General features: G+C 41.3%; 1 protein-coding gene across 3 annotated transcripts; it reads left to right on the top strand.

The window, feature by feature from the left end:
- The first annotated feature begins 12,919 nt into the window (after window positions 1-12,919).
- On the top strand, window positions 12,920-24,275 carry LOC117962597 (cyclin-dependent kinase 4-like). 3 transcript variants are annotated; one of them, XM_059011741.1, is made up of 8 exons: window positions 12,920-13,153; window positions 15,465-15,765; window positions 16,884-17,019; window positions 17,122-17,289; window positions 21,774-21,883; window positions 22,336-22,386; window positions 22,902-23,037; window positions 23,259-24,275. In XM_059011741.1, exons 2-8 carry the CDS (start codon window positions 15,548-15,550, stop codon window positions 23,334-23,336), a joined length of 897 nt encoding a protein of 298 aa, XP_058867724.1. In that variant the 5' UTR covers window positions 12,920-13,153; window positions 15,465-15,547; the 3' UTR covers window positions 23,337-24,275. The 3 variants fall into 3 exon arrangements, with proteins under 3 accessions (XP_058867724.1, XP_058867723.1, XP_058867722.1); XM_059011740.1 differs by having other exon boundaries at window positions 12,921-13,153; window positions 15,540-15,765; XM_059011739.1 differs by having other exon boundaries at window positions 12,921-13,153; window positions 15,537-15,765.
- Window positions 24,276-24,283: the final 8 nt, after the last annotated feature.

The following is a 24,283-nucleotide window of genomic DNA, read 5'->3' as shown; positions in this document are numbered from 1 at the left end:
AAAATGATATCAGGTTTTCTGCGCAACGGCAGACTGACGTTTAGACACACGTGTTGGCTCTGTGTCCCGGGAAATCTGAATATTACCTGCAGATCTCCTGGCATTCTCCCGCCGCTGCCCGCCTGCTGTCCAGCTGCACTCTGTCGGAACTCAATGAAGGACCTCTCCCTCGTATTGTATTGTGATGCGGGAAACAGACAAATACAGATTAAAATCCATTTACTGAATGTACGGCCCTCCGTCATACCGTGCCGTGAAATATTTGAATACATTATATATATGCCATTGGGGGGTTACACATGTTAGATTACATTTTCTATTAGAAATACATGGCAAATATCACTGAACGTCCAATGCAAAGGTGTCAATTTTAGGCTTCCGAGAAACATTGACGGTACTGGTATAGTAGATATAATGTATGAATTGCTATAATTAAAAAAAAAAAAAAAAAAAACATTGGCGACTGATTTTTTTTTTAACGTTTGGGTGCAGGTTGGATGTAGACTGGCAGATCGAACCAGCTTGATATTGGGTCGAGATGGAGTCGAGTTTGATGGATACTGGGTCGAGATGGAGTGGAGTTTGATGGATGTTGGGTCGAGATGGAGTCGAGTTTGATGGATATTGGGTCGAGATGGAGTCGAGTTTCATGGATATTGGGTCGAGATGGAGTCGAGTTTGATGGATATTGGGTCGAGATGGAGTCGAGTTTCATGGATATTGGGTCGAGATGGAGTCGAGTTTCATGGATATTGGGTCGAGATGGAGTCGAGTGTGATGGATATTGGGTCGAGATGGAGTCGAGTTTCATGGATATTGGGTCGATATGGAGTCGAGTGTGATGGATATTGGGTCGAGATGGAGTGGAGTTTGATGGATATTGGGTCGAGATGGAGTCGAGTTTGATGGATATTGGGTCGAGATGGAGTGGAGTTTGATGGATATTGGGTCGAGATGGAGTGGAGTTTGATGGATATTGGGTCGAGATGGAGTCGAGTTTGATGGATATTGGGTCGAGATGGAGTGGAGTTTCATGGATATTGAGTCGAGATAGAGATAGAGTCGAGTTTCAACTCTCGCCACCGAGCCACTGCGCCGTGGCTTACCAATCCTGCCGACCTCCAAGTGGTGCAGCTGGGGGAGAAACGCTTTTGAATAATAAGCAGCAAACGGCTAGGGGCGCACCGATGTCTTTTAATCACACAGCACTGCCCGCGGTGCGTTAAATCCTCTTTAAACTCTTGTTTCGCAAAGGCTCGACAGCATTAAATCACTTTGATATACCTGTTGTTGTTGTTTTTTTTACAGCTGTCGATAGATTTATGCCTCCGTAGGGCTTTCCGTTCACTTCTAATTGCGAGAGGTTGGAGATGGAAGCTAAAAAAACCCCAATTTGCACTCAACTAGAGATAGCTGGAAACCTCCCTTGTCTTAAATGTCAAATGCTATTGAATCTCAATTATTATAGCCCTATTCAAAATGTATGATATGTTGCACTGGTTCAGTGTGTAATAACACTGGCGTGTAAAAGTTACAGCAACACCTCCCTTTAAGGGCAGTGATTAATCCGTGCCTGTTTGTCAATGGGGTGAGTGGGAACCAGTCAATAAACTGTGCTGTCTGATCGATAAACATCCATTCACTCAGCGATCAGGGGCGGCTGACAGCTGATAACGAGGATGGGATTCTAACACGGCTTACTGACAAGTCAGCCCAGGATCCCAGACCGAAGCGCTCCATAACAAGTATGAGAAGCATACATGGTGTAATGTTACAGTGAATTACTGTAGCACAGCGAATTACACGAGCGCTGCATTCCACCGTGCACAAGTTTCAGTCAATATGCTTTTGCATGTGAATTCCATTTGCTTTGCAGCTGATCGCGACGTCATCATTCGTGATTGCCGGTAATACGCTGCGGGCGGCAATACTCTTGTGGGCATGAAATGAGGCTTATTCTCTGTTAGCATGTTGCACGTGGTTTGGATAACACGCGAGAACGCCGCTTTTTATAGCGCACAGATGCTAGTAAACCACCATTGGACCACCGTTTGTCTGAAGTGTCTGTGTATATAGTGCCATCTTGTGGTCAAAAATAACAATTGTATTTTTGGGGGTGGATGTGTAATTGAACGGGGTAAGCCGTAACCAACAATCTCCATTTGTGGATAAGGGGAAAAGTGGCTTCCTGGTATAGCTCTCTGTCAGACCGCTGCTCGGGGACCTTTCTCTCCCCTCGAATGTGTCAACCGGCGCTGTGGGAAGGCGCTGAGAGGCGAGTCAGCATATTTTACACGGTCTTTCATACAGCGGTGTTGTCGTGTCGTCGTCCCCCTCGCCCCCCCCCCCCCCCCAGGCTTCAGTCGGTTTAAAAATCAATAGAGGTCATATTTCGCCCGGGCTCGCCTTTGATTTATGACAGAACTCCACTTTGTTAGATTGATGTTCAAATAGCCTTGTCACTGTGATTTATTTGTCGCCAGCAGTAGCCGCCCCCGTCTCTTATTTGAAGTGAAGGGTTAAGAAAAGGGAATCACCAAACTGGCATTTCTTACGACAAGTTTAATAATTTATTTTAGTAACATAAAATTGACTATCGTTTATTGCTGATATTCTAAACCAATGTTAAAAATATAACAACGGTGGATGTTAAGATACTGAATTGTCAGCTAATCAAAGATAACTTTTCTAAAGGGAATAACAAACCAAAAAAAAAAAACATCATTACAAATTAAATTATTAGCCTCTCGTCCATATAGGTTTGTTTTATAATAGCGTTATTAATGCATACGTCACTCCAAATGGGTAAAGGACCAGTTACATTTACAAAAAAACAATAATAATACAATTAAATCAATAAACAAATAAAACCCCTAATAGTTCTCCCTTGAATTAATTAGATGAAAACAGAATCCTCAAAACTAAATGCCCCTGTTGTTGTGTATTTGAGTCCCCCCTCCCCCAATGCACCCAGACTCAACTGTCTTCCGTTTTCATTACAAGCACACAACCACCCGTTATCGAAAAATAGCCGCAAGCTATTTCTCTGGAAATGCAGATCCTAGATTTATTAATTTAAATAAAGCATTTTTGGAAAACGACGATAAAAACAGAAACACAGAATGGGGTGCGCGGGTGTTACCCGTTTTCCAGTAGGACGCTGTGTGGTCTGGTGGTTAAAGACACGGGCTTATAACCAGGAGGTCCCCGGTTCAAATCCCGGCTCACTCACTGTGTGACCCTGAGCAAGTCGCTTAACCTCCTTGTGCTCTATCTTTCAGGTGAGACGTAGTTGTAAGTGACTCTGCAGCTGATGCATAGTTCACACACCCTATCTCTCTAAGACGCTTTGGATAAATGCTTATTCTAGGTTAATAATAACACTTTTTTTTACAGTCCAAATCAGCTCACATTGAAGTAAAAATCCCTTCCTGTATAATGTATATCAAATGCCATTCATCTCCACGCACAAGAGAAGGCGAAGAGTTCATAACTCACCGGCAGTAAACCTTGTGTGTGAGTTTGTGAGTGACGGATGTCTTTCCTCCTGACTGGAGATACATGCGTTTTTATAGGGTCTAAATTACACAGTGTTTTGATGCATGTAGTGCATAAGCGCAAAGGCCGCCTCGTTCATAGAGCGAGACTGCCGAACGAAGGCCGCAGTTTATTTAAGCATAGTGCCGGATCAAGCCCGCCCATCCACCGTGCCAGGACTGGAAATGGATTGAGGCGACGGTCAATTCAATTAAGCATGACAAGATAAACATCCATCGAGACAGCTTCCGCCCGCGTCGCCTGATATTAGGTACAAGTTCTAGTAAAGTGGCCAGACCGTGAAGGTTTAACTCAAAAAACGTTGTTTAAACCCTTAAAAAAACCTTCTCAGTATAGTGTAAATAATAGCAACATAACAATATAATTGCTACAGACGTCAGACAAAGAAATACGAACCGCTACAAGAGTCGAAGAGTGGTTTTACTAGCTGTGTTTATCGGGCTGGCACCTGGTACCTTATCAGTAATAAATGTCGCTGTCCTTGGTGCTGATATTAATCCCGCCCATTAGAAGACTGTAGCCACTTCCAAAGGCCCCACAAGTACTATCGGCGGGGAAAAGGAGCCTGTAAAATATAAAAAGCAAACTGGATTTCATTTTTATTGGATTGCATTCGTTATTTATTTGACTTCGTTGAATTTACATTCGTTTTTACGTTACCAAGCCCTTTGATATTTTCATCATTCTACTTTGGGAAATCGGATAGGAGTACATCTTATAGATTATGGGTGTAATGTGATTCTTTATGTGTATTATTCGCGAAATTCAGGGAATATTAAAAGCAAACGTCTACTATACCCATAACTATATTTTATAGTTCCGGAATTTTCCAAACAGTTATCTGCAAACTCACACTGTAAACCATGCACAGAAATTAAACACATTTTAGTAATCCTCATACTGTGCGTCTAAGTGATATTCCCAAACCATTAAAATATAAATTGTATTTAAAATCTGCTGCAAAATAAGTTTAATTCTTTTAAAAAATAATTGTCTTAACAATTTAAGATCCCTGGACATACATTATGGCGTGAGCTATAAAGGTTATAATAATTAAATCTATTCATAAAAGTTTATAAAACCCAAGCTGGTAACCCAAGACACGACTTTAAATATATAGCAGATGAGACGGCATAATTGGAAGCAGTAAAGCTTAGAACAGAAAAGCACCATTTTACACAAAGACTTATAACTGTGTGGGATAGCCTACGGGATGAATACATAAACCACTAAGAGACATTAAAAAACAAGGCGCCCAATTAAATGAGATGCCCTTAATAGGGAGTCTTGATGCGACAAACGGCCTCTTCACATTCAGACTTTTCTTAAATCGGATAATTCGACCCAGCACAGCGTTGAGTCAAGTTAAAGACGATGATTAATCTCCTCACATTTGCATAATATGAATTCCACGCGCTGAACCCTCTCAATTCTGCAGTCCAACGATACGTGTGGTTCAGCGGCAGTTCATTGGGTTTGTAATTACTGAATAATACATGCACGGATGTACACGATAGAAATCTAAAACACTGTAAACCGAAAACCAGTCCTGGCACTGTTTAGAAACGGTCTCTGTTTCTTGATCGACCCCATACATTGAGCGATTATATATTTGACTTGATTATCTTAACAGATTCATCGGGCCATTCAAAGCATGTTGTCAGAATGACCTAGATTGTAAACGAGTGCATAATGTAATTGGATTACTTGGAGCCCCATGACGCAAGACCTTACTACAAACGATCATTTATTTAACTATTTGAGGTTCCTCGTTTTCTGTCCCACTCTGCACGGTGAACACGATAACTGCCTTGATTTTGCGATTAGCTACAATGCGGATTTTATACAGATATTTTTACTGAGCGATTATGAAGACCTTGTGTATGTGGGTGCACTAACTATGAACCATATTCACATAATCAAAGAATATGTTTTGTCTGTTTTTTTTTAACCAATGTTAAATATTCAAGCATTGGTTTTGGTTTTGCAACAGATTAAAAAAAAACATACATAAGCAATCATTTTAACGTGTCAGGGAATTACAGTCTAGCGAAGGGCTTGGAATATATGGGAAAGGAAAACGAGTCAGTCTTTTAACCCAGCCTGTGAACGCGAGGAGAGTGGAAATGAAGCTGCCACAGCTGCTCCCTGATTGAATCTAAGAAGAGACTTGTCGGCAGATAATAAATCTCCCGTGGTTTCCCAGTTTGGCGTGCATGGAAACGGCGTGGCGGGGGGAGGCAGACCGGCCCTTAGAGGATTCATTCATTTCTCACGGCGTTGTCCCCGCATCTCTTCAAATACCAAGGGGACAGCGAGACAATAAGTGCCTCTAAATGGTTTTGATTGCAGTGACTGTAGAGTGGAGCACAGATTGCTATACAGCCCAATGAGCACCTGATGCGTTTCTGCTGTGGCTACAGTGACACAGGAAACATTCAGACACTACACGGCTTTAGTTTATATTGTAGCACACAATATAATTCCATCAATCTTACCCGTTTTGCCCTTCCAGTGCTGTGCATAGGTATCAGTTGTGCAGGTATTAAGCATGTCACTGGCTGAAAATGTATCAGTCCATAGAGGGGACCGGTTGGTTAATGACAGTGCCAGATCAATGAAACAGGCATAGTGTGTGTGTGTGTGTGTGTGTGTGTGTGTGCGCGCGCGCTGCTGAGCTTCTTGACCCTGTACGTCAGAGCATTTCAATACAATTGGTATCGGTATGAAATCTCAGAGAGTTGTCTTAAGAAGAACGGATGCTTCTTGTTTTTTAGATTTCTTTTGAGCTGCATTTTCTGCTGCAGTTTGATGCCATCCTGGTGACTGTTTAAAACGCAAAGGTCAGAGGAATTCTGGAACACCAGAGTGTTACCATTAACCTGCCCCCCGGCATCCACTAGGGGCAAAGGATTGCAGGGGGACAGGTTAATGGTTACACACAGGTGTCTCTGAATTTAGACAAGTTCCTAGGAGCTCCATTGAGACCACAGGTTGGCTTTTAACTTTAACAAGTCTCCAGGATGTAATGAATAAAACAGATATATATATATATATATATATATATATATATATATATATATATATATATATATATATATATATATATATATAAATATATATATATATATATATATATATATATATATATATATTTATTTAACACCTTATAATCAAAGAAACCTCAAAAACAATATTGCAAAAGTCTACAGGAAGCCATAATAGTAGAACAGTATTTAATGTTAGATTTCAAAATGTCACATTTTTCCAATTTGTTGTCAGTTTTTCATTAAGCATATGGAAAACTACAAGTGGTATGTAATTCAATACATGAATGTAACATTATTCAGCAGGTTTCATTAGACTTTATGAAGCAAAAATGTGTTCATTCTATATGGGTGATGCAAAACCTTTGTAGCTGTACGACATTATTCTATCTAAAGCATGTACCTTATCCTCTTTGACTCTCATGATAGTCTGGCTGGGGCATTTTTACTGTGATGTTAATAAGTCCTATAGGAGGTTACCTGAGTGATATTAAAGCAGGCTGGCTGCAGTTAGACTCCAGTGTTTCCTATTCCTGAGGTTTTGAGGGAAAGAGCTGTTGGTCTATTGTTGCCTACTGTTTTTGTAAAGGCAGCCCCAAGAGCTGGGATAACTACATTAGACTTTAAATCATACGGGGGTGGTTTTAAACGGTGTAACTGGGAACAGGCTGCAAATATCAGGCTCAGCATTCATTGCATTTAATCATCTTTGTCTTGAAGTAGGAATAATATTGACATGAATACAGGAGGGTAATGTGTATAGTTTCCACTGCATGACGTTTGCAATCATCTGAGTGGTTCTTACTGCAATGAGTCAGATATTGTCTATGTTCAGGTGGCTATGAGTTCAGGACCTCTTTAGGTGACTCTTTTTATGCAACATTATCATTAAATCAAGTTCAATCATCAACCGATTTCCTAATCGAATATCGGACGGGTGATAATCAATAGAAGTATCAAATGAAAACACGCATGGGAATATTATTATACATAGTAATATGATATAGGCATTGAGAAAACGTTATTATTAAAAAGCGAGATATCAGCCATGCCTGTGCTAGTGATGCAATACATACCTGAGGCTCTGCTTAGGGAACCAGGGTGATCCATCGATCAGTGGATGTTTAATTGAGGTTCTCAAAGTAAAAACTATAAATGATTAATTGCTGCATCTCTAATAATTGCAAACAGTTTAAACCATTTTTAAGGGTCTGCTCAGCAAAAGTCCGTAAAGGGTAGTATAATCATAAAAACATGAGAAATAACTGTGTCTGGGGAGCTTGAATTATTCATACAATCCAGCGTTCGTGCGACCATACATTGCTTTAAGACTCGAAAGTAATTACCCCCCCAACCCCCCATCCCCACTTTACTGGGCATATTACAAACAGCCAAATTATACTGACTGTAAATTTCATTAAATGCGCACCATTCTCCAAAGCCACAGAAATGGGGGTCATTGAGGAAGATCACAGCCTTTTTTTCATCACTATGCATTCCAAAAAATCACATTATTATTTATTATTTATTATAATTTGGGGTTCGGGATAAATATTACAGTCAAGTAAATGCCAGAACGTTTGGAATAAAGTGAGCTCGGAATATCAGTCAGAAAAGTATTGGAAATACTGGCTCATTATTGCCTGGTTCAGAATATTGCCCATGGCTAATATTCATATTGCTTCTTACTGCTAAAATAGATTAATAAACACATTATGAATATTATTATTTTTACAATTCTCTTCTTTTTTTTATAGAAGTGCCAATGTGTCCTTTCCCCCCCCCTCCTGTGCAAATGTAGAGTACTATAGGTGGGGCTTGCAGAGTTGAAAGGTCGCAATGGCACATGATTTGAAGGGAATGAGGAAAGCTATTCAGTCACGAAAAGAAAGATTCTAGCTTCTAAGATCTAATGAGATTTGGATGCAGCAGATGATTGAAATGTAGCTCTCACAAATTACCTGGTCTTTTACTGAGACACTACAGCCCAAGAAACCTCAGGCAAGGCCAATCATTTGTGCCTGTCAATATGTAGCAATTGTTGGGTGCCTGAACATGTCTATTCAGTATTGAACAGCAGGTACCCGTGAGACATCAATGCCTGCTGGCACTTCATTTTGCTCAATAAGCAATCAGTCTGAACAAGGAATGGAACCTCAATCAGCCAATCGATGACTGCCATTGATTGACAAGGTCAAGGGATACCCACAAGGTGATGCCCCGCCCCCATCCCGTAAGAGGGCACACACAATTGGTGGATTTGACCTAAAGCTGGCAATGGATTTTAACTTGCAAATGAGATTGTGTCAGCTTTAGGGAAGAGGAGGAAAATTGACCCAATGGTGTCCACTGAGATTTGTTAGGTGGACAGGTCTGCATCAGTATTTTAATAGAGGTTAGTAGGGTGCATCAGCACTCACAAAGGAAATAATGGCTTTTTGAAAACCTGTTATTTTAGTCCTAAGAGTGGTGTACTTACATGTCTAGCTCTATGAGTAAATGCTATTCAGCTCAAATAATATGTATGTACAATAAAAAACTATACATAGTGGCTCACCTGGTAAAGGCGTGGCTGTGTGCTGTGCAGGGTGAGTCATAAAGTTAGGTCTGGCTGTACTAAGTTGCTAATCTTTGATGGGGATTCTAGAAGGAGCTTTGCTCACATTACAGCGACCCCTATCGGCCAGACGTCCAGTGAGCTCAAATAGACCCCTGTAGGGCTGGCATTTGTCGCCCAGTAGCTCAATGACACCTGCTGTGGAGTTCCTGGGTGTAAAGACTGGCTTAGGGATCGGAGGACACCCACTGACCTTCAGTTCTCCTGAGCAGTTGTGGGGATCGCTGCGGTGAGGGAACGTAATTAGGTAAAATGAAGGCTATGAAAGAAGGACAGAAAACAGTCTGGCATTCAAGGTAAGATTGAATAAATGTGTTTATTAGTCTTTCTTCCTTTAGGGGGGGAGAACGCTTTATCCATCATGGCTGGTTTCACTTTCTAGAGCACTTTTTAATGGAGCAGATATTATCGTGTGAAAAACATATGCTAGCACTTGACAAAGGCATGCATTGCAACAGCTCCAAGTAAAGATCGAACATATGGTGGATCAGCACAGAGGAAGACAAATCTTAACAATATGTATTTATGGCAAATATCCACATTTCTACAAAAATTAAAGGCATATCTATAGTTTTCTAATATTGAATTTCTTGGTATCTTAATATCATATTAGGGGTGTTCTGTATGCTTCCATATGTCCCCAATATAAAGACTAGTTTTATTAATGTTTCAATCAATCTCAATCAATCTTTATTTTATATAGCGCCTTTCATAGTGGACCACCATCACATAGCGCTTTACAAGATGCAGTAACAACAAGAAAATCCATCATACTTTATAAAAGAGAAATGCATAATACATGATACAGTAAAAAAAAAAACAATGCATAATACAATACTGTGAAAAATGCATGAAATACAGTGAAAAATGCTTAATACATGCAACAGTAGCATAATACATGAAATAGTAGCAGCAACACAGCAGATAATAGCAGATACCAGGCTTAAAGAGCATGGAAAGCAAGAGAGAACAGATGGGTCTTGAGAGTTGATTTAAAGCGAGCAACACTGGGAGCGTCACGCACCAAAGCTGAGAGAGAGTTCCAAAGAATCGGAGCCATAAGCCATCCATGAAAGGGTTAACAATGACTTTACAATGTTTGAGTAACTGCAATAAGAACCAACTGAAACCCATTTCCAAAAAGGTAAAGGGATTATAAAACAGACCCTCGCATGTGAAGCTGCCTTCGTATAATGGCACCAGTGGAGTAGAGACTCATGGATCCAGATGGAAGGGGTAACATTGGCATCAGCTGGTTTTAGAAAAAGATACTGCAGCTCAGTTCTGAGAACCTAAACCAACAAACTTGATGACACTGAGGTGTGGATGGAAGGGTTCGATCCATCATCGCAGGGGGTGATAAATGGTTACAATTTACGATACGATTTAAGGGCCAACAACTGTGACTCTACAACAGCCTGGAGGGCCACACAACCCCCGTACGACAGAACATTTAAGATAACTGACTTTTTTTTTTTAACAGTACTGAGTGGGTGTGGTGACTGAAACAGAAAACATTTGTATGCAGTCCACAGCTATTGCCACCAGAGGGAGGTGTTTTAAGGGCTCGGTTCAAATTCTTGTGCCACTCACTGCAGAATCCCTGGCTTGAAAGTCAATGCAAAGTTTTCCGAGCACAAAAACCTTAATAGCCACGTATTTTACTTGCAATTGAAATAAGCAACTGTAAAGCCGCAAAGCGATATCAGGCCATTGTCCTAGCTCTTTTTACTGGGCCCGTTACCTTGAAAGAGGTATGCAATAATTCTGATATGTTGTTATTGCGGTTTATCAAACATTGAGTTTTCAATTCGTTTGAGAAGCCTGTGTTGATTGAGGTGACTTTGAGTTCAGGAGCTGCTCTTCGGTTCTCGTTGCCTGTCATAGACATACACAATGCTAGGTCAGCTAAAGTGTTTTTTTATTGAAGAGCTGGCGCCATCTAGTGATTTTCCTTTAGTTTTGCAGGCAATACACCACTGTGCACTAGATGGCACTATTGCTTACTAATATGAAAACATTTTGTGCTGTATGTCTACGGCAGGCAGACTTAAACGCATAGTCCAAGCATCATGACACCAAGGTAAGTGCAATAAAATCAATGGTTGCTTTCATTGTAAAACAGGTAAAGGAACAGCAAAAAATCCATCAATAATTTGAAGCTACTTACTCGCTGCAAAGCATCGCAGTGCAGAGAATTCAGAATGCATTGTGCTGAACAGGGAGGACAGGGTGGAAGGAATCTAACAACAGCCATTAATCACAGGGCAGCAGGCAATTCTTTAGTTTCAATGAATTAGTCCCGGTGCAAGCCTCTCTCTCTCTCTCTCTCTCAGACCATGCAATGTCTTTATTAGACTAGTGGATTAATGAAGCTTGCTGGAGAGGGGGGCTGTTGGCTGCAGGTCAGAAAGCATCACGTGCCTCTGCATTTTTTTTTCACTCCTGCATCAATAATTGAGCAAGACCACAATTAGGTCTTGACAGGTATGGATAGCTCAGAGGTTACAGCATTCGACTACAGCTTTGTACTCTGTAGCAGACCTTCATATAATGTCGGGGGTCTAATCACAGTCCTGGAGGGACAGAGAAACGTCTTAGCCAACTACTGTAAACAAACGTTTCAAGACATATGCCGAACGGATGTGTCGACTTCACTTAGTTCTTTGCTGCAATTAAATCGTCTTTTGTACAATTCAGTTCAGAGTTTCTGTTGTATACATACTGGCAGATGTTAATACAATTCTTCCCTTTTAAAAAACATGTTTCAAATCACCCTCGAGCTAACTGCCTAAGATTATTTTCAGTTTTTTTTTTTTTTTTTTTTTTTTGACCCACCAAAATGCATAATACAGCGCTATACAACCACCTGCCACTCTCTCGCTAAAGCTCTGATCGGATGCACAATTTCCAAACCGATTCGAGCGCTTTCTCTGTCGATTCGTGCAGCCAAATCAATGGAATGCAACGAGCGAAAAAAAAAGAGGCAGAGCAGCGGGCGAGCCTAGCAACAGCCCGGCTCGACCAATCACAGCACAGCATGTGCAACTCTTACGGCGCCCTTTCTGTTCTAGCGTTAGAGATGGGGAGTGCTGTGCTAGAGCCGTGCTAATGAACTAATGAGACAGCCAGGACAAGAGCTGTATTAAGTGTTACACCAAAGAGAAACATATTAACGCACTACGGCTGTGATCCATTGTACAGTACCGTGATGTTATGTTAATGATCTCTTACAAATTCGTTTTGAAACAGGCGGTTTTCCTAGAACGTACTGTCGCCGTCGGCCTACACCAGTTTCTGTGCTCACCGCCTTGTTTGTTTGCCAGTTGGTTTACATTCCCTAGTTTCAGGTATACCAGCTTCCTCCCACGCATGCTTGCCTCTGCTCAATGACTTATGCACGTTCCGACCACTGCATGCAGCAGTAGGGGGTTATAGGAAAGGCCACTGTATATTTCTACATTAAGAAGAAGTCGCCTTTTACTTTTTTAAAAGTATTTTAACAGATTGGTGGAAAATATGATGATTATTGCTAAGTAATCAAATTGTGAACTCGGTTGCATTCCGTGGTGATATTATTAAGAAGCAAAATGCAGGCCTCGTCGATCTCCATTCGTTTGCTATCAGAGAGACCCCTCCCAAAAAAGGCGTGGCCTAAGTTAGAGACGCGCTATGATTGGCCGTGCTCGCAAGGACCGTATGATGACAGCCAGCAGGAAATTCAATGAGATCTGATGCTCCAAAGAGTTCTGCAAAAAGAGACACTCGGAGCAAGTCTGTGTCTCAACAGAAAAAAAAAGAGAGTTTTGCATAACTTTCTGTGTTCGGTGCATTTCCAGTTACCACCAGGAAGTCCAAGACAAAAGGCGATATAGACTTAATTTTTATTTTTCAAATATGTTTTTATAATTTTAAAAATTTCTTAAACGTGGTAAGTATATATTGTATTTTTAACCCAGTCTGATATCCCTGTGTCTTAGTGTTTATTTGCAAATATGGTTAGTTTAGAGTTGAAAAACTGTTGCTATTAAAACAAATATATTTTTTATTTCACATAAATCTTTAAGCTTGTGGTGTTTTGTTTTTGCTTATTTCCATGTTTTATGTGATTTAAAAAACAATGTTTTAAAATTAATTGCGGTGTGTTTTGGTTGGAAAAGTACTGTACAATATTCATGATAATCTCGCGGTCTCGAGCGCACGTGCTTAACAAACTTTGTAATAATAAAACTGTTTTAGAAAAAAAAATAAAAAATAGAACGTGTCATGCAAAACTATGCATCAATTAGGGACCCTAAAACGTGGGTTGAAAATATGGGTTTAGCGTCAATTGATTTTAAAAGTGCGTGTGTGTGTATTTTCTAAATACATTTAATTCAAAGCCCCATTAACAAAGAACTACTGCGCCCTTATCACCACGTGTTGACTGCTTTCGTTTTTCTCCGCTCTGAAAATAGCCTAGCTGTGGGTGCTAGCTAATGCGGATGTAGATCCGAGGGGCACAGTTTAGCATCAGTACTTAGTTTTATTTCCCGGCAATTTTTGCATATTTTACCGGTGGGGGAAAAAGCAACCATCGCTAATGTTAATTATGTCACTGATTATTTGAAAATAAAGTGCATGCTTTTTTTTCACGCATTAATGTTTCCCAAATGCAAGCCCGTCTAGTTAACAGGTTTCACATCGATAACGATACCCCCTGGACTTCTAGGAAAATATAGGCCGCCTCTTTAACTTTTTCAAGCTCGGTGTAAATATTGTACCGTTCCAAGTCAAATAGGCTAGTGGTTTACTGATGTGTCGTTTTTGGTTCACCTTGGTTTTTGTTTCCCAATTAAATTCTTTGGCGCGGGGGTGAATTCCGTCTATAAAAAACAAACACAACCCCCTCCCTCGCCGTACTTCATAGAAACACCTGCCGCTTTTGTCTCGCCTGAAAAGCATTGAACAATCATTGCAAACTAGCGATGCATTATAATGCAAATCTCGTCTTTTTTAATGCTAGTTTTATTTTAATGACAGGTGACCAGCTTGCGTTTACAGAGGTTTACAAAGCATTCTAAAGAAGCACATTCAAAAGCAAGCCATTGACTAAAATGCTTCGGTAGGACATTGGCTACCGGAATGTATAACATTGTACTGTTGCATACAGGGTCGTAAAGGAATGTGGGTAGAAAAACGCCTGCTATGTCTAGCACACACTTTCCCCATAAATTAACATACCTTACTGCTTTAATTTGTGATGGTGGAGTCCTTGACACGTTTAATACAGTATATAAAAGCTGCATCTCCCTGTTTACAGGTTAGTCCGGACAGATCTTGTAGACTTTGATAGATGACTGAATTAACGCCTAATGGAAATTAGATTAACTTCTAAGTTCCATTTTTAGAAGAGGAAATGCATGAATACCATTCGCTGAGGAAGTGAGGCGGGGAAGCATATTAGTGTTGCACAGGCTGCTCCACTACAGTTCCCCACAATCAGGCTTGAGGAGGGCATTCAAAGGACTGGAATAGTTAGAAAGCAGAGGAGGTAACAACCCAAGCAGAAACAATAGTCATACAGAATGCGTAGGATGTTCTGCATATTAATTATATATGATATAATCAGTTAAGACACAGCCACAATTTCAGCTAATCAAGCTTCAAAATAATAACATGCAAACCTGGAATTCCTTACTGGATGTTCTGGCTGTGAACTCCTCTACCACGCCTCTGTTGGTTGGCTGGGATCTGTGACCGGCACGCTGTGGAATTTCCTCTGGAATTCAGGAAGAGAAAGATTCCGTAAACAAGGCAAATTCCAGAGTGGGAGTCGGAAACCACAAACCCAAAAGGCAGCCAGGAAAATGGATCGAAATCCCAAAGAAAAGAAATCCTGCAGAGTACAGCAATTCCAGTGTCACTAGAATTGCTTTTTTTATTATTCTGTTTCTCTTACTAATACATAGTTATCATTTTTTCTGTATGTTTTCAAGTCTTCCAGCCCCACTAAGTCTCATCTGAGAGAGCGAGGGCAAGGCTGGCAGAGTTGAAAGGTCGCATGATTTGGAATGCAGACCCTCGTGATTATCCAGACAAGTCAGATTTAGAGAAAAAGAAACTACTGGAGCAGCAGAACCATTTACAATGATTTCAAACACCATAAAACAATAGAAGTCAATAAAACAATTAATGATGTTTGAAGAACTCCTAAGGTAACGGTCTGAATCCTCTTTGGTTTTCCTGTATCCCCACAAAAGCAGCACCCAAGACTGAGTGTACCCGTTCGCATGTCACACACATGTAGAGAACCGATTGTGATTGTGTCCCAGCAGCCCGCGGGATGGCTCAAGAGTGCAGGATGCAGTACGAACCCGTGGCAGAGATCGGTGGCGGCGCCTACGGCACAGTCTACAAGGCCAGGGACCGCCAGAGCGGCAAGTTCGTGGCCCTGAAGAGCGTGAGGGTCCAGACTGACCAGGACGGGCTGCCCCTGTCCACCGTCCGAGAGGTGGCCTTGCTCAAGAGGCTGGAGCAGTTTGACCACCCGAACATCGTCAAGTAAGAGCAGGGGGTCAAGCAATGGGAGCGCCGCCATGGCATTGTGGGTGGTGGGATTGTCACTTCAGAGCGGTTGTGGTATTTGTATTTACATCCACTAGGGGGCAGAGTGCAGGGGGTTGGTTGGTTTCTCCTTATACTGAGACAGAGCCTGCGTGTCTTGATGGTGGACCAAATGCACATCATACTGTAGCTGTGAGGGATTTAAATCTAGAAAATGCTGATGCGCATCAATTGGAGTAGTTTTGGCAGCTTCAAATGCCATCTCAAACAGTGCAGCAACCTCTTCCACAGCAGAGCAACTAGGAGCGTAGGGGAGGGTGCAGGCTGGGTCTTAATACTGCACCCTACCCAACAGGAAGCGGACTTTCCTCGTCATTTTGAAAACTCTCCAAGCATGTGTTCAGATTGACAATGAGTTGTTTTGATTAAAGGTTAAGCTGGGTTGGGGGGGGTCAATTCCTGTCTTTCAATTCGAATTCCTTTTTAAAAATACATTTCCGATTTCCCCCGGTCCCTTTTAATCCATTCCAACATTCTGTCTCTATAAATCCAATTCCTTCAAAAGTTATTGGAATTTAGAAGTTGATTTTTAAAAAGGAATTGAACAAGTATCATTTTTATTTATTTTTTTACTGGCATTTGCAATAAGCTGTGGTTTGTCTGCCTAGACCTGCTTTTGAGTCTCTATTTTCAACTCTGCTCTACATACTGTATGCACAGAGAGATTGGGCGGGGTGCTGCTGGAGTTCAAAGGTGACAGTCACATGACAATGGAATGACAAACTCTAAAGTTCCAGTGCTTCTCCACTCAAGATCAAAGCCAGGTAGATTTAGAGAAATGCAAATAGGAGAGTAACAGAAACACTCGGAATAGTTGCAAAAAAAAACACACCTTGAGTTCTTAAGAGAACTTGACATACAGACCTTACTAGTTCTAGTTCAGGTGCTTTTAAAAAATAGTCTGGAGTAAACGCTTTAAAAATATGGCCTAAAGGGTAATACAAAATGACAATTGCAGCTGCTTAATATCCTGGTAGTCCGTGGATTACTGTCCCTGCGTGGGAGACCAGTGCCTGCTCTTAACAGATTTGTGTTTTTGTGTGTGTGTGTCTCAGGTTAATGGATGTTTGCGCTACAATCCGGACAGACCAGGAGACCAGGGTGACTCTGGTCTTTGAGCACGTTGATCAGGACTTGAAAACATACCTGGAGAAAGCACCTGCCCCTGGACTGCCTGCAGAGAGAGTAAAGGTGAGCTTAAAAAAAAAAAAAAAAAAAAAAAAAAAAAAAAAGGTCAAAGAGCTTGTCCTGGTTCTGAACCCCTTCATGACGGTGTCTCTCTCCATCGCTCAGGACTTGATGAAGCAGTTCCTGTGCGGCCTGGCTTTCTTGCACTCGAACCGCGTGGTCCATCGCGACCTGAAGCCCGAGAACATCCTGGTGACCAGCCGCGGACAGGTCAAGCTGGCGGACTTCGGCCTGGCGCGCATCTACAGCTGTCACATGGCGCTCACCCCAGTGGTAAGAGCAGTCAGAACTGAAGCTCCGCAGATCCAGTTTTTTGCCTCAGCGTTTAACATGTTGGTCTTTGGTATTTTGCGTAGTTGTAAGAGGACATTGTTAGCCAATTTCTTTCATATTTCTTCATTCCTTTCCATATACAAATAAATAAAATGCAGGGATGTAAATAAGACTCTTGCATAGCAGTGCCACCCATTCCAGGTTTTACTACAAGCTTGATCAGCCCCAGTGTATAGGTAACAAGCTCAGAAGGTGTGCCTTATTAAATTCCTAGCAAACCCAAGAATGGATCAAACTGCTGTGTGTTTTTTTTTTTCCATCCCTGAAATGTATTGCTGATGGAAACGGTTACTTTTAATTGTGGGCTGGACAAGGGTGTCTTAACGTTTTGGAGAAACTGCTTGCTCTTGAAGTGATTCGACACGGCTCAGCACTTCAGGTAGAATGTTCTTCTAGCAGGATTGGTGTGCGTTTTTTTTCTGGCACAGGCCTGCAACCATTGCAGCAGGATATCTATTTCAGAACCTCATTACCGGCACATCCGCTTTGAAAATAGAAGCTCCTTCCTGACGACTCAAGAATCCTTTTCCAAAAGCTTCTTTATCTATGAAGTATAGAGTTGTTTGTTGTGTAGCGTTTAAGTTTTAAAATTGCAGTGCACTAAAACGTATTCCCCCCCCCCCCCCCCCCCCCCCCCCATGTTCTCTTGAAGATCCCTGAGCTAACCTGCCCGGCCACTTCATTAGCACCCATGCCCCTAATATCGGTTCGGGGCCACTGTTTGCCTTGATGGAGTTCAGCCATTAATTATCACGTGGCAGACTGCTGCTTTCAAGTTCATCCCAGACTTATTTTATATCAAGGGTGGCCAAAGTTCCATTTCTGGTCTTTGTTTCAACCCTGTTCGAAATCATTTTATTAAAACCAATTAAACCTCCGCCCAGACCTTTGAAGTCGTTCACCTGCCTGTTAAACCTGGAGTGGAGTAGCCCTTGAGGACCGTGATTGGACACCCTTGTTCTATATAGATTCTGGGGGTCGTTCTGATGGCCGTGGGAGAGGCCTGAAGCTCCACGTGGATGGGTGCTTTATTGTCTTTTAAAGTAACCAAGTGCAGCCTTGCTGGGTGGAGTTGATCTGCAATGCTGCTTAGGTAAACTATAGCACCTTTTTGTAGTCCTGCTGACTCTAATTCAGAGCCGTGTATGTTTCAGGCTGATTTGAGAGCTTGTACTGTCTGCTCATAGCAGCCTGCTAGGAGGATGGCTAGTGTAGAGTTTCCAGTTCTGCTATTTGTGTGGCTTTTTCCCCACACAGTGCCCCTTCCTAACCTCTCCCCTCCCCTCGGATCTCTCTGCGTGGAGAATTGTGTTCAGAAATGCCATGAATAGCGGAGAATAACAATTGGCCTACATTTCTTCCTTGAAGAAAGTTTATTTATAAATGGATCATGAGGGTTTTGAGCAGTGCAGCACATTTTGAGGTTTTCTGGTGTTTTTTGTGTCGACAATGGCACCACAGTCAGACAGACCGATACACACAGAAATAGCTGTTTCAGTAAAAAGGCGTTTTTCGTTTTCAGCTGATCTGGGGTCAGTTATAATTCTAGCTACAATTACAGCAGAGGTGTTTGCTGAAATTGCAATTCTGATTAAAATGCATTTACAGTTATGCTGCAATGATTATAATTCCAACACGCTGAAAAGTAACGAACGACTGCACACGTGTAACATACACGTTTACAAAAGGGGTTGAAAATACAAGAATGATTGCATGACAAATGTGTAATTGAACTGTAATTGGTCAACTATATGGTCCAATTCCAATTACGCAGGTGTGCCAAGGTTCAGCTACAGTTCTGTTGGAATTGCAATTAATTATTGCACAATTACAATTGAGCCCAGATCTGATTGAGGTGATCAGTGAAAGTACATATGGACTGAAACTTCTGAATGGGAAACAGCACCCCCTATGGGCACTGGTGGAAGTTGAAACTGTGGTGAGCATGTGCCAACTTTGTCGGGTCAGATTAGTGATAACGGATTTAGAAAATAAATTCCAGCAACTTTTAATAGGTTATCAGGAATTGATTTGATCGATCGTGGAAAGTCACAGCTAGCCACATTTCGCCGCACCAGTGAATCCACCTGGAATGTGTCTACCACTTATTTTTAAATTACTTTCATATTGAAAAAAAGTTCCATTGTTATACAGACTTTAAAAACCAATACGTAACTTGAATTTATTATTAATATTAGTAGTAGTAGTATTTAGCAGATGCCTTTATCCAAGGCGACTTGCAGGTGTTACACGGCAGTACAGGGTTACAATGCAAGCTTAATAATAGAAACGGTAGAGAGAGAGAGAGATCTACAAGTGCAGTCTAAAGGACTGAAGTGTGGCAGCATTTACCATGGGCTGCAGTGAAGTCAGTGATGCACAGGGGAGGCAGCCAAACAGAGATCGCATTGCCTTTGCAATGTTTTCTCAGATGGCTAAAAGCAAATCTTTGAAATATCAATCTGGGGTTACTGGATCGGAAAGCGAGAGAATTGCATCTCAGTTAATTCTGTATTTGGATTATGCTGCTGTGGCGTCTTCCCTGAAGAAAAGATGGCTGTGTGTGGGTGACTCATTCAAAATGTGAACCCTTCAGCACGGATCCTGTCTCTGTCTGACTCACTCGACGTACGGAACATTACTGTGTCTTTCATTTTCACCAGTCTGCTCCCAACACGTGTCAAAGGATCGCAAGCCCTGTAGGATTGTCTTTGGGGACAGTGCCATTCATTTTTTGTCATCGTTTTAATTGATCTGAAAAATGATTTGTGTTCGGCATAATTGTATCCGATCTTCTAAAACCAGGTGAAGTTTCCTGGCAGGTCTTTTCAAGTCCGGGTCTGTAATGCAAACTGACGTCTTGTTTAAATTCACTGTGTATCGATTCCTGTTTCTATCATCACAACCTGAGTTTTAATGCACCCAGTGTGACAACTGAAACAGAAAATGAAATACAAAGCCAAAACTATCCGCATTGGGGCCAATTCCTGTCTTTCCATTCCTGTTCCTTTTTAGTCAATTCCAACACATCATTGATCAAAATTGCAATTAGCAGCATTCTGTTAAAATGAGCTTCTCGCAGTGGCAAACAAATTACTTAATCGAAGTCGCTGTTTGTCAATTAAATTGCCTTCACATGAAAGCAGTTGAACAATCGCAACAATTAATATTTATCTGCCAGACGCCTTTTATCCAATTATGTCTAATATCAATACGTATTCCTTTTGAAGGAATTGATTTTAAAAAGGAATTGACCTCAGACCCTAATAACTGTGATACTTCAGTCTCTCTTTCAGGTGTTGCCTAAAACCTTGCTGTGAACTGAGACTGCTGTGTTGAAGCTGCTCTGATGCAGGGTCCCTCTTTGACTGTGTGGTCTTGGCTGCTTGTCTCGTCAGTGGGGCGGGCTGGCTGGCAGGGAGTGAGGAGACGCTCTGTCATTGAGGTTTCCTGGTATTTCGTGTCGGCCAGTGACTTAGAAAAGGAATTTGTACCCGGCTTCCCGTGGTTTGCCCTGCTGTGGCAGGATGAAAAGAACTCCCCCTGATTTAAAAGGTTAATGGATCGAGCCGACAAAGACTAAATACGTTCGGGACGCTAAACCACTAGGATAAAGGGAGTGTCTGCTTAGAAGTTGAGATTCTGATGCCAGCAAGGGGCTATATTTATCTAGAATGTGTTTTTTTGCAACTTTTGCATTTGAAATGAAAGCAGCTTTAAACTTATTTACATCTTTAACAATTGGAATAAGGTTTTTTTTTTTCAGGAACTACTCTTCAGTTTTGCCTGCCATAGATATTTCTAATGTAGTCTAGCTCAGCCTGCGTCTTTATTGATGTGAGAGCCAGCGACATTTGGTAATCTACCCTACATTGCATGCTGTGTGTCTATGGCAGGCAACTAGAGTTTCTGTAGTCCTCTTAACACAAACTTATCTTGCAAAGAAATGTTTCAGCAATTGCAATGAGAAAGCGTGCAAAAAAACTAACCTGAAAACTGAATCTGCTGAACTTTCTTTTGTATAAAACTACAACCTAAAGTAATGTAAGTCGGTGCTGTGTTGTATCCCCTTCAGTCCCTGTGTGTGTAATTTTACCATGTCAAGCTTTTTCTCTTCTATTTTGTAATGCGTATATGTTTTAACGTTTTGGCTGGGCGGCTTTTCGAACGCCATAGAGTTCACACAAGCTGCTTTAAAATATAAATTAAAATAAGATTACAATAAGATGGTGTTTATGTTGTGGCTTGTTTTTCCACCTGCAGCTTCACACAAGGTCACTAAGGTGGAAGAAAACAAGCTCTACTCTTTTCTTAATATATATTGAGACCCTGAGAGCAGAATTTCAAATCACGAGATGTTGCAACGATCAGCCGCTTGCATTGCAGGGTGCAGACACCAATGCTGTGCGCTCCCTGTGTTTCAGGTTGTGACTCTGTGGTATCGCTCCCCCGAAGTGCTGCTCCAGTCCACCTACGCCTCCCCTGTCGACATCTGGAGCACCGGCTGCATTTTCGCTGAGATGTTTCGACGGAAGTAAGTCCAGTTTCTTTCTTCTGTGTGCAGCCTTGTGATTGTTGGCTCGCGCCGAGAGGGTTGAGTCTACAGCTGTGGCTAAGAGTGTTGCATCCCCCTATAGAATGAGCTCAAAGTCGAACCTGCTGAATAATGCTAGGTTAACATACTGAATTACATACCGCTTTTGTAGTTTTTCATATACTTTAGTGTATGAAACACAAACTCTCACAACCAACATGTAGATAAAATGAGTGACAAATTCAACTTGCATTTTTTTTTTTTTTAGTTGTGTCCACTGGCGACACTGTGTGGTAGAATCTTGTACTGCAACCTTACAGATGGCCTGAAGGCTTCAGTGCTCTTTCAGAAACATGCCAAAATGTGGAACAAAAAATATACCAAGAAAAAATACAGAAATTTCCACTTGTGTGTTTATAAATAACTACTTCTGTGTTTTTTTTTATATATAGACCTCTGTTCTGTGGAGATTCTGAGGTCGATCAGTTAGGAAAGATTTTTGAGTAAGTAATATGCTTTTATTTTTATGCTGTAACTGTCAATATATTAGATCCAATTAAATGATCATTTTAAAATGAAAATGGAGCTGTGCGAGTGATTTTTTGCTAGACATATTCACCCAACATATAGCGTCAGCTCAAAGTACAATGCCTTATGTAACGTGTACGCATCTATTGAAAGACATGGGAAGCACTGCTTTAAAAAACATTTTACTTACTGTACTTAATGTCCAGTGTAATGCAATGATATAAACATCTTCAGCCATTGCTGGTGCTTGCATAGTCAGACCAGAGATGTGACTGCAGCGATTCTAAATGCAGAAATCAAAGAATCACCCCAGGCACCTATTTGCAAGATTATATTGCAAAGAAAAAAAAGTGAGGCCATTTAATATCCACCCTTTTATCAGTTCACTATATAAAGATTAACACAACACATGCTCAGCTGTATTTAATATACTGTTTAGATGCTGTTTTTGCTCTAAAACGTTCCATAAAGTTGTGTCCTCATCTTGCAGTCTGATTGGTCTGCCTGTGGAAGGGGAGTGGCCGTCTGATGTCACAGTACCGCAGAACGCATTTCAAAACCGGACCCCCCGACCCATTGAAGACTACGTGCCTGAAATTTGCTCGCAAGGAGCAGAGCTGCTATCGGTAAGCGAGGAATTCATCTCTGAGTATTTGCTGAAATAAAGCGACAGACGTGGGTGGGCTGAAGGAAGGAGCAGTTCAGTCTCCATCCTTCAAACCTGCTCAGGAATGGAACACATTTTTGCAATTTGATTTCGAGCATCTAGTTACAAAAAATGATTGAGTTTTTATTGTAAAAAATGTCACGGGTAATGTAATTTTTATTTATTTTTTTTTTCTTTTAGCAAATGCTAACATTCAACCCACTGAGACGAATCTCTGCATTGAAAGCATTAGACCACCCATACTTCCATGAGGGCTGACCGTTTGAACTTGGGGGGGGGGGGGGGGAGGGAAAGGGGGGAGCAATTTTGCTGAACAGGCTTGCAAGGAACAATTATTTTCAAAAGACAAAACCTGAAATTTGCAGACTGATCACTAGGCTACTGTTTGGGGGAAACTGCAGTGGACTCTGACTTAACAGGAAGTGACATAACTGGGAGCCCATCACAGCAGAGGAACACAAAAGGAGAGGGCATTCAGGTCGCCTCGCCAACTGAAGCGACAGTGTTTTAGTACGATTGTTCAAAAGGAAGTCGAAGCAAGAAAGACAGATGTGTGTGTGTGTATACAACATGTGTTCTATGGAAATGTAGCATTATAGTTTGTCAAGTTACAGTCTAGAATCTGATAGATTTTTAAATGTGTGTATCCAGATCTAGTGCTTGACCGCTACAAACGACCTCAAACTAGGGAAAGGTTTAGGAATTTCTTACCACAGACATGTAATAAAAAAAAGATTCAGTTGCCGCGCTGTAGAAAGCAGGATGTTGCAAAAATAAGATGACATTTAAGATGCCTGCTAAGCAAAATGCCTTACAGAAGGGCGATCGTGATCTACAGCAGGGTCTCCAACCCTGGTCCTGGAGAGCTACTGGGATGTCGTGGTTTTTGATTCAACCACTTTATTGAACCAATTATTGGCTTAGTCAAGATGAACAGGTGCTCCAGATCTTTAGCCATTGATGATGTAAAGACATCTATAAAACCTGCAGGATAGGGGCTCTCCAGGACCAGGGTTGCAGACCCCAGATCTACAGCTAAACAAAATGCCAATATTCCAGGTGGTTCTTGAGCTTCTCTCTTTGGGACTGTTACACTACACAACGGTGGACTCAATGTTACAGTGACCAAAGGCTAGTTACCAGATTATTATTTTTTTGTATAATTTCTTTATATAGTAATAAAAATATTATTCTGTAGCTGTGCA

The sequence above is a fragment of the Acipenser ruthenus genome, chromosome 42, assembly GCF_902713425.1.
Source record: "Acipenser ruthenus chromosome 42, fAciRut3.2 maternal haplotype, whole genome shotgun sequence".
Classification (NCBI taxonomy): Eukaryota; Metazoa; Chordata; class Actinopteri; order Acipenseriformes; family Acipenseridae; genus Acipenser; species Acipenser ruthenus.
This window is presented reverse-complemented; position numbering and strand designations above follow the sequence as displayed.

What these genes read in the sequence shown, in the direction of transcription:
- LOC117962597 (XM_059011741.1), top strand. Translation starts at nt 15,548, where the DNA reads ATGGCTCAAGAGTGCAGGATGCAGTACGAACCCGTGGCAGAGATCGGT. An exon ending in GCTGAGATGTTTCGACGGAA is followed by an intron (nt 21,884 to 22,335) that starts GTAAGTCCAGTT and finishes TTTTATATATAG; the next exon opens with ACCTCTGTTCTGTGGAGATT. An exon ending in AAGGAGCAGAGCTGCTATCG is followed by an intron (nt 23,038 to 23,258) that starts GTAAGCGAGGAA and finishes TTTTTCTTTTAG; the next exon opens with CAAATGCTAACATTCAACCC.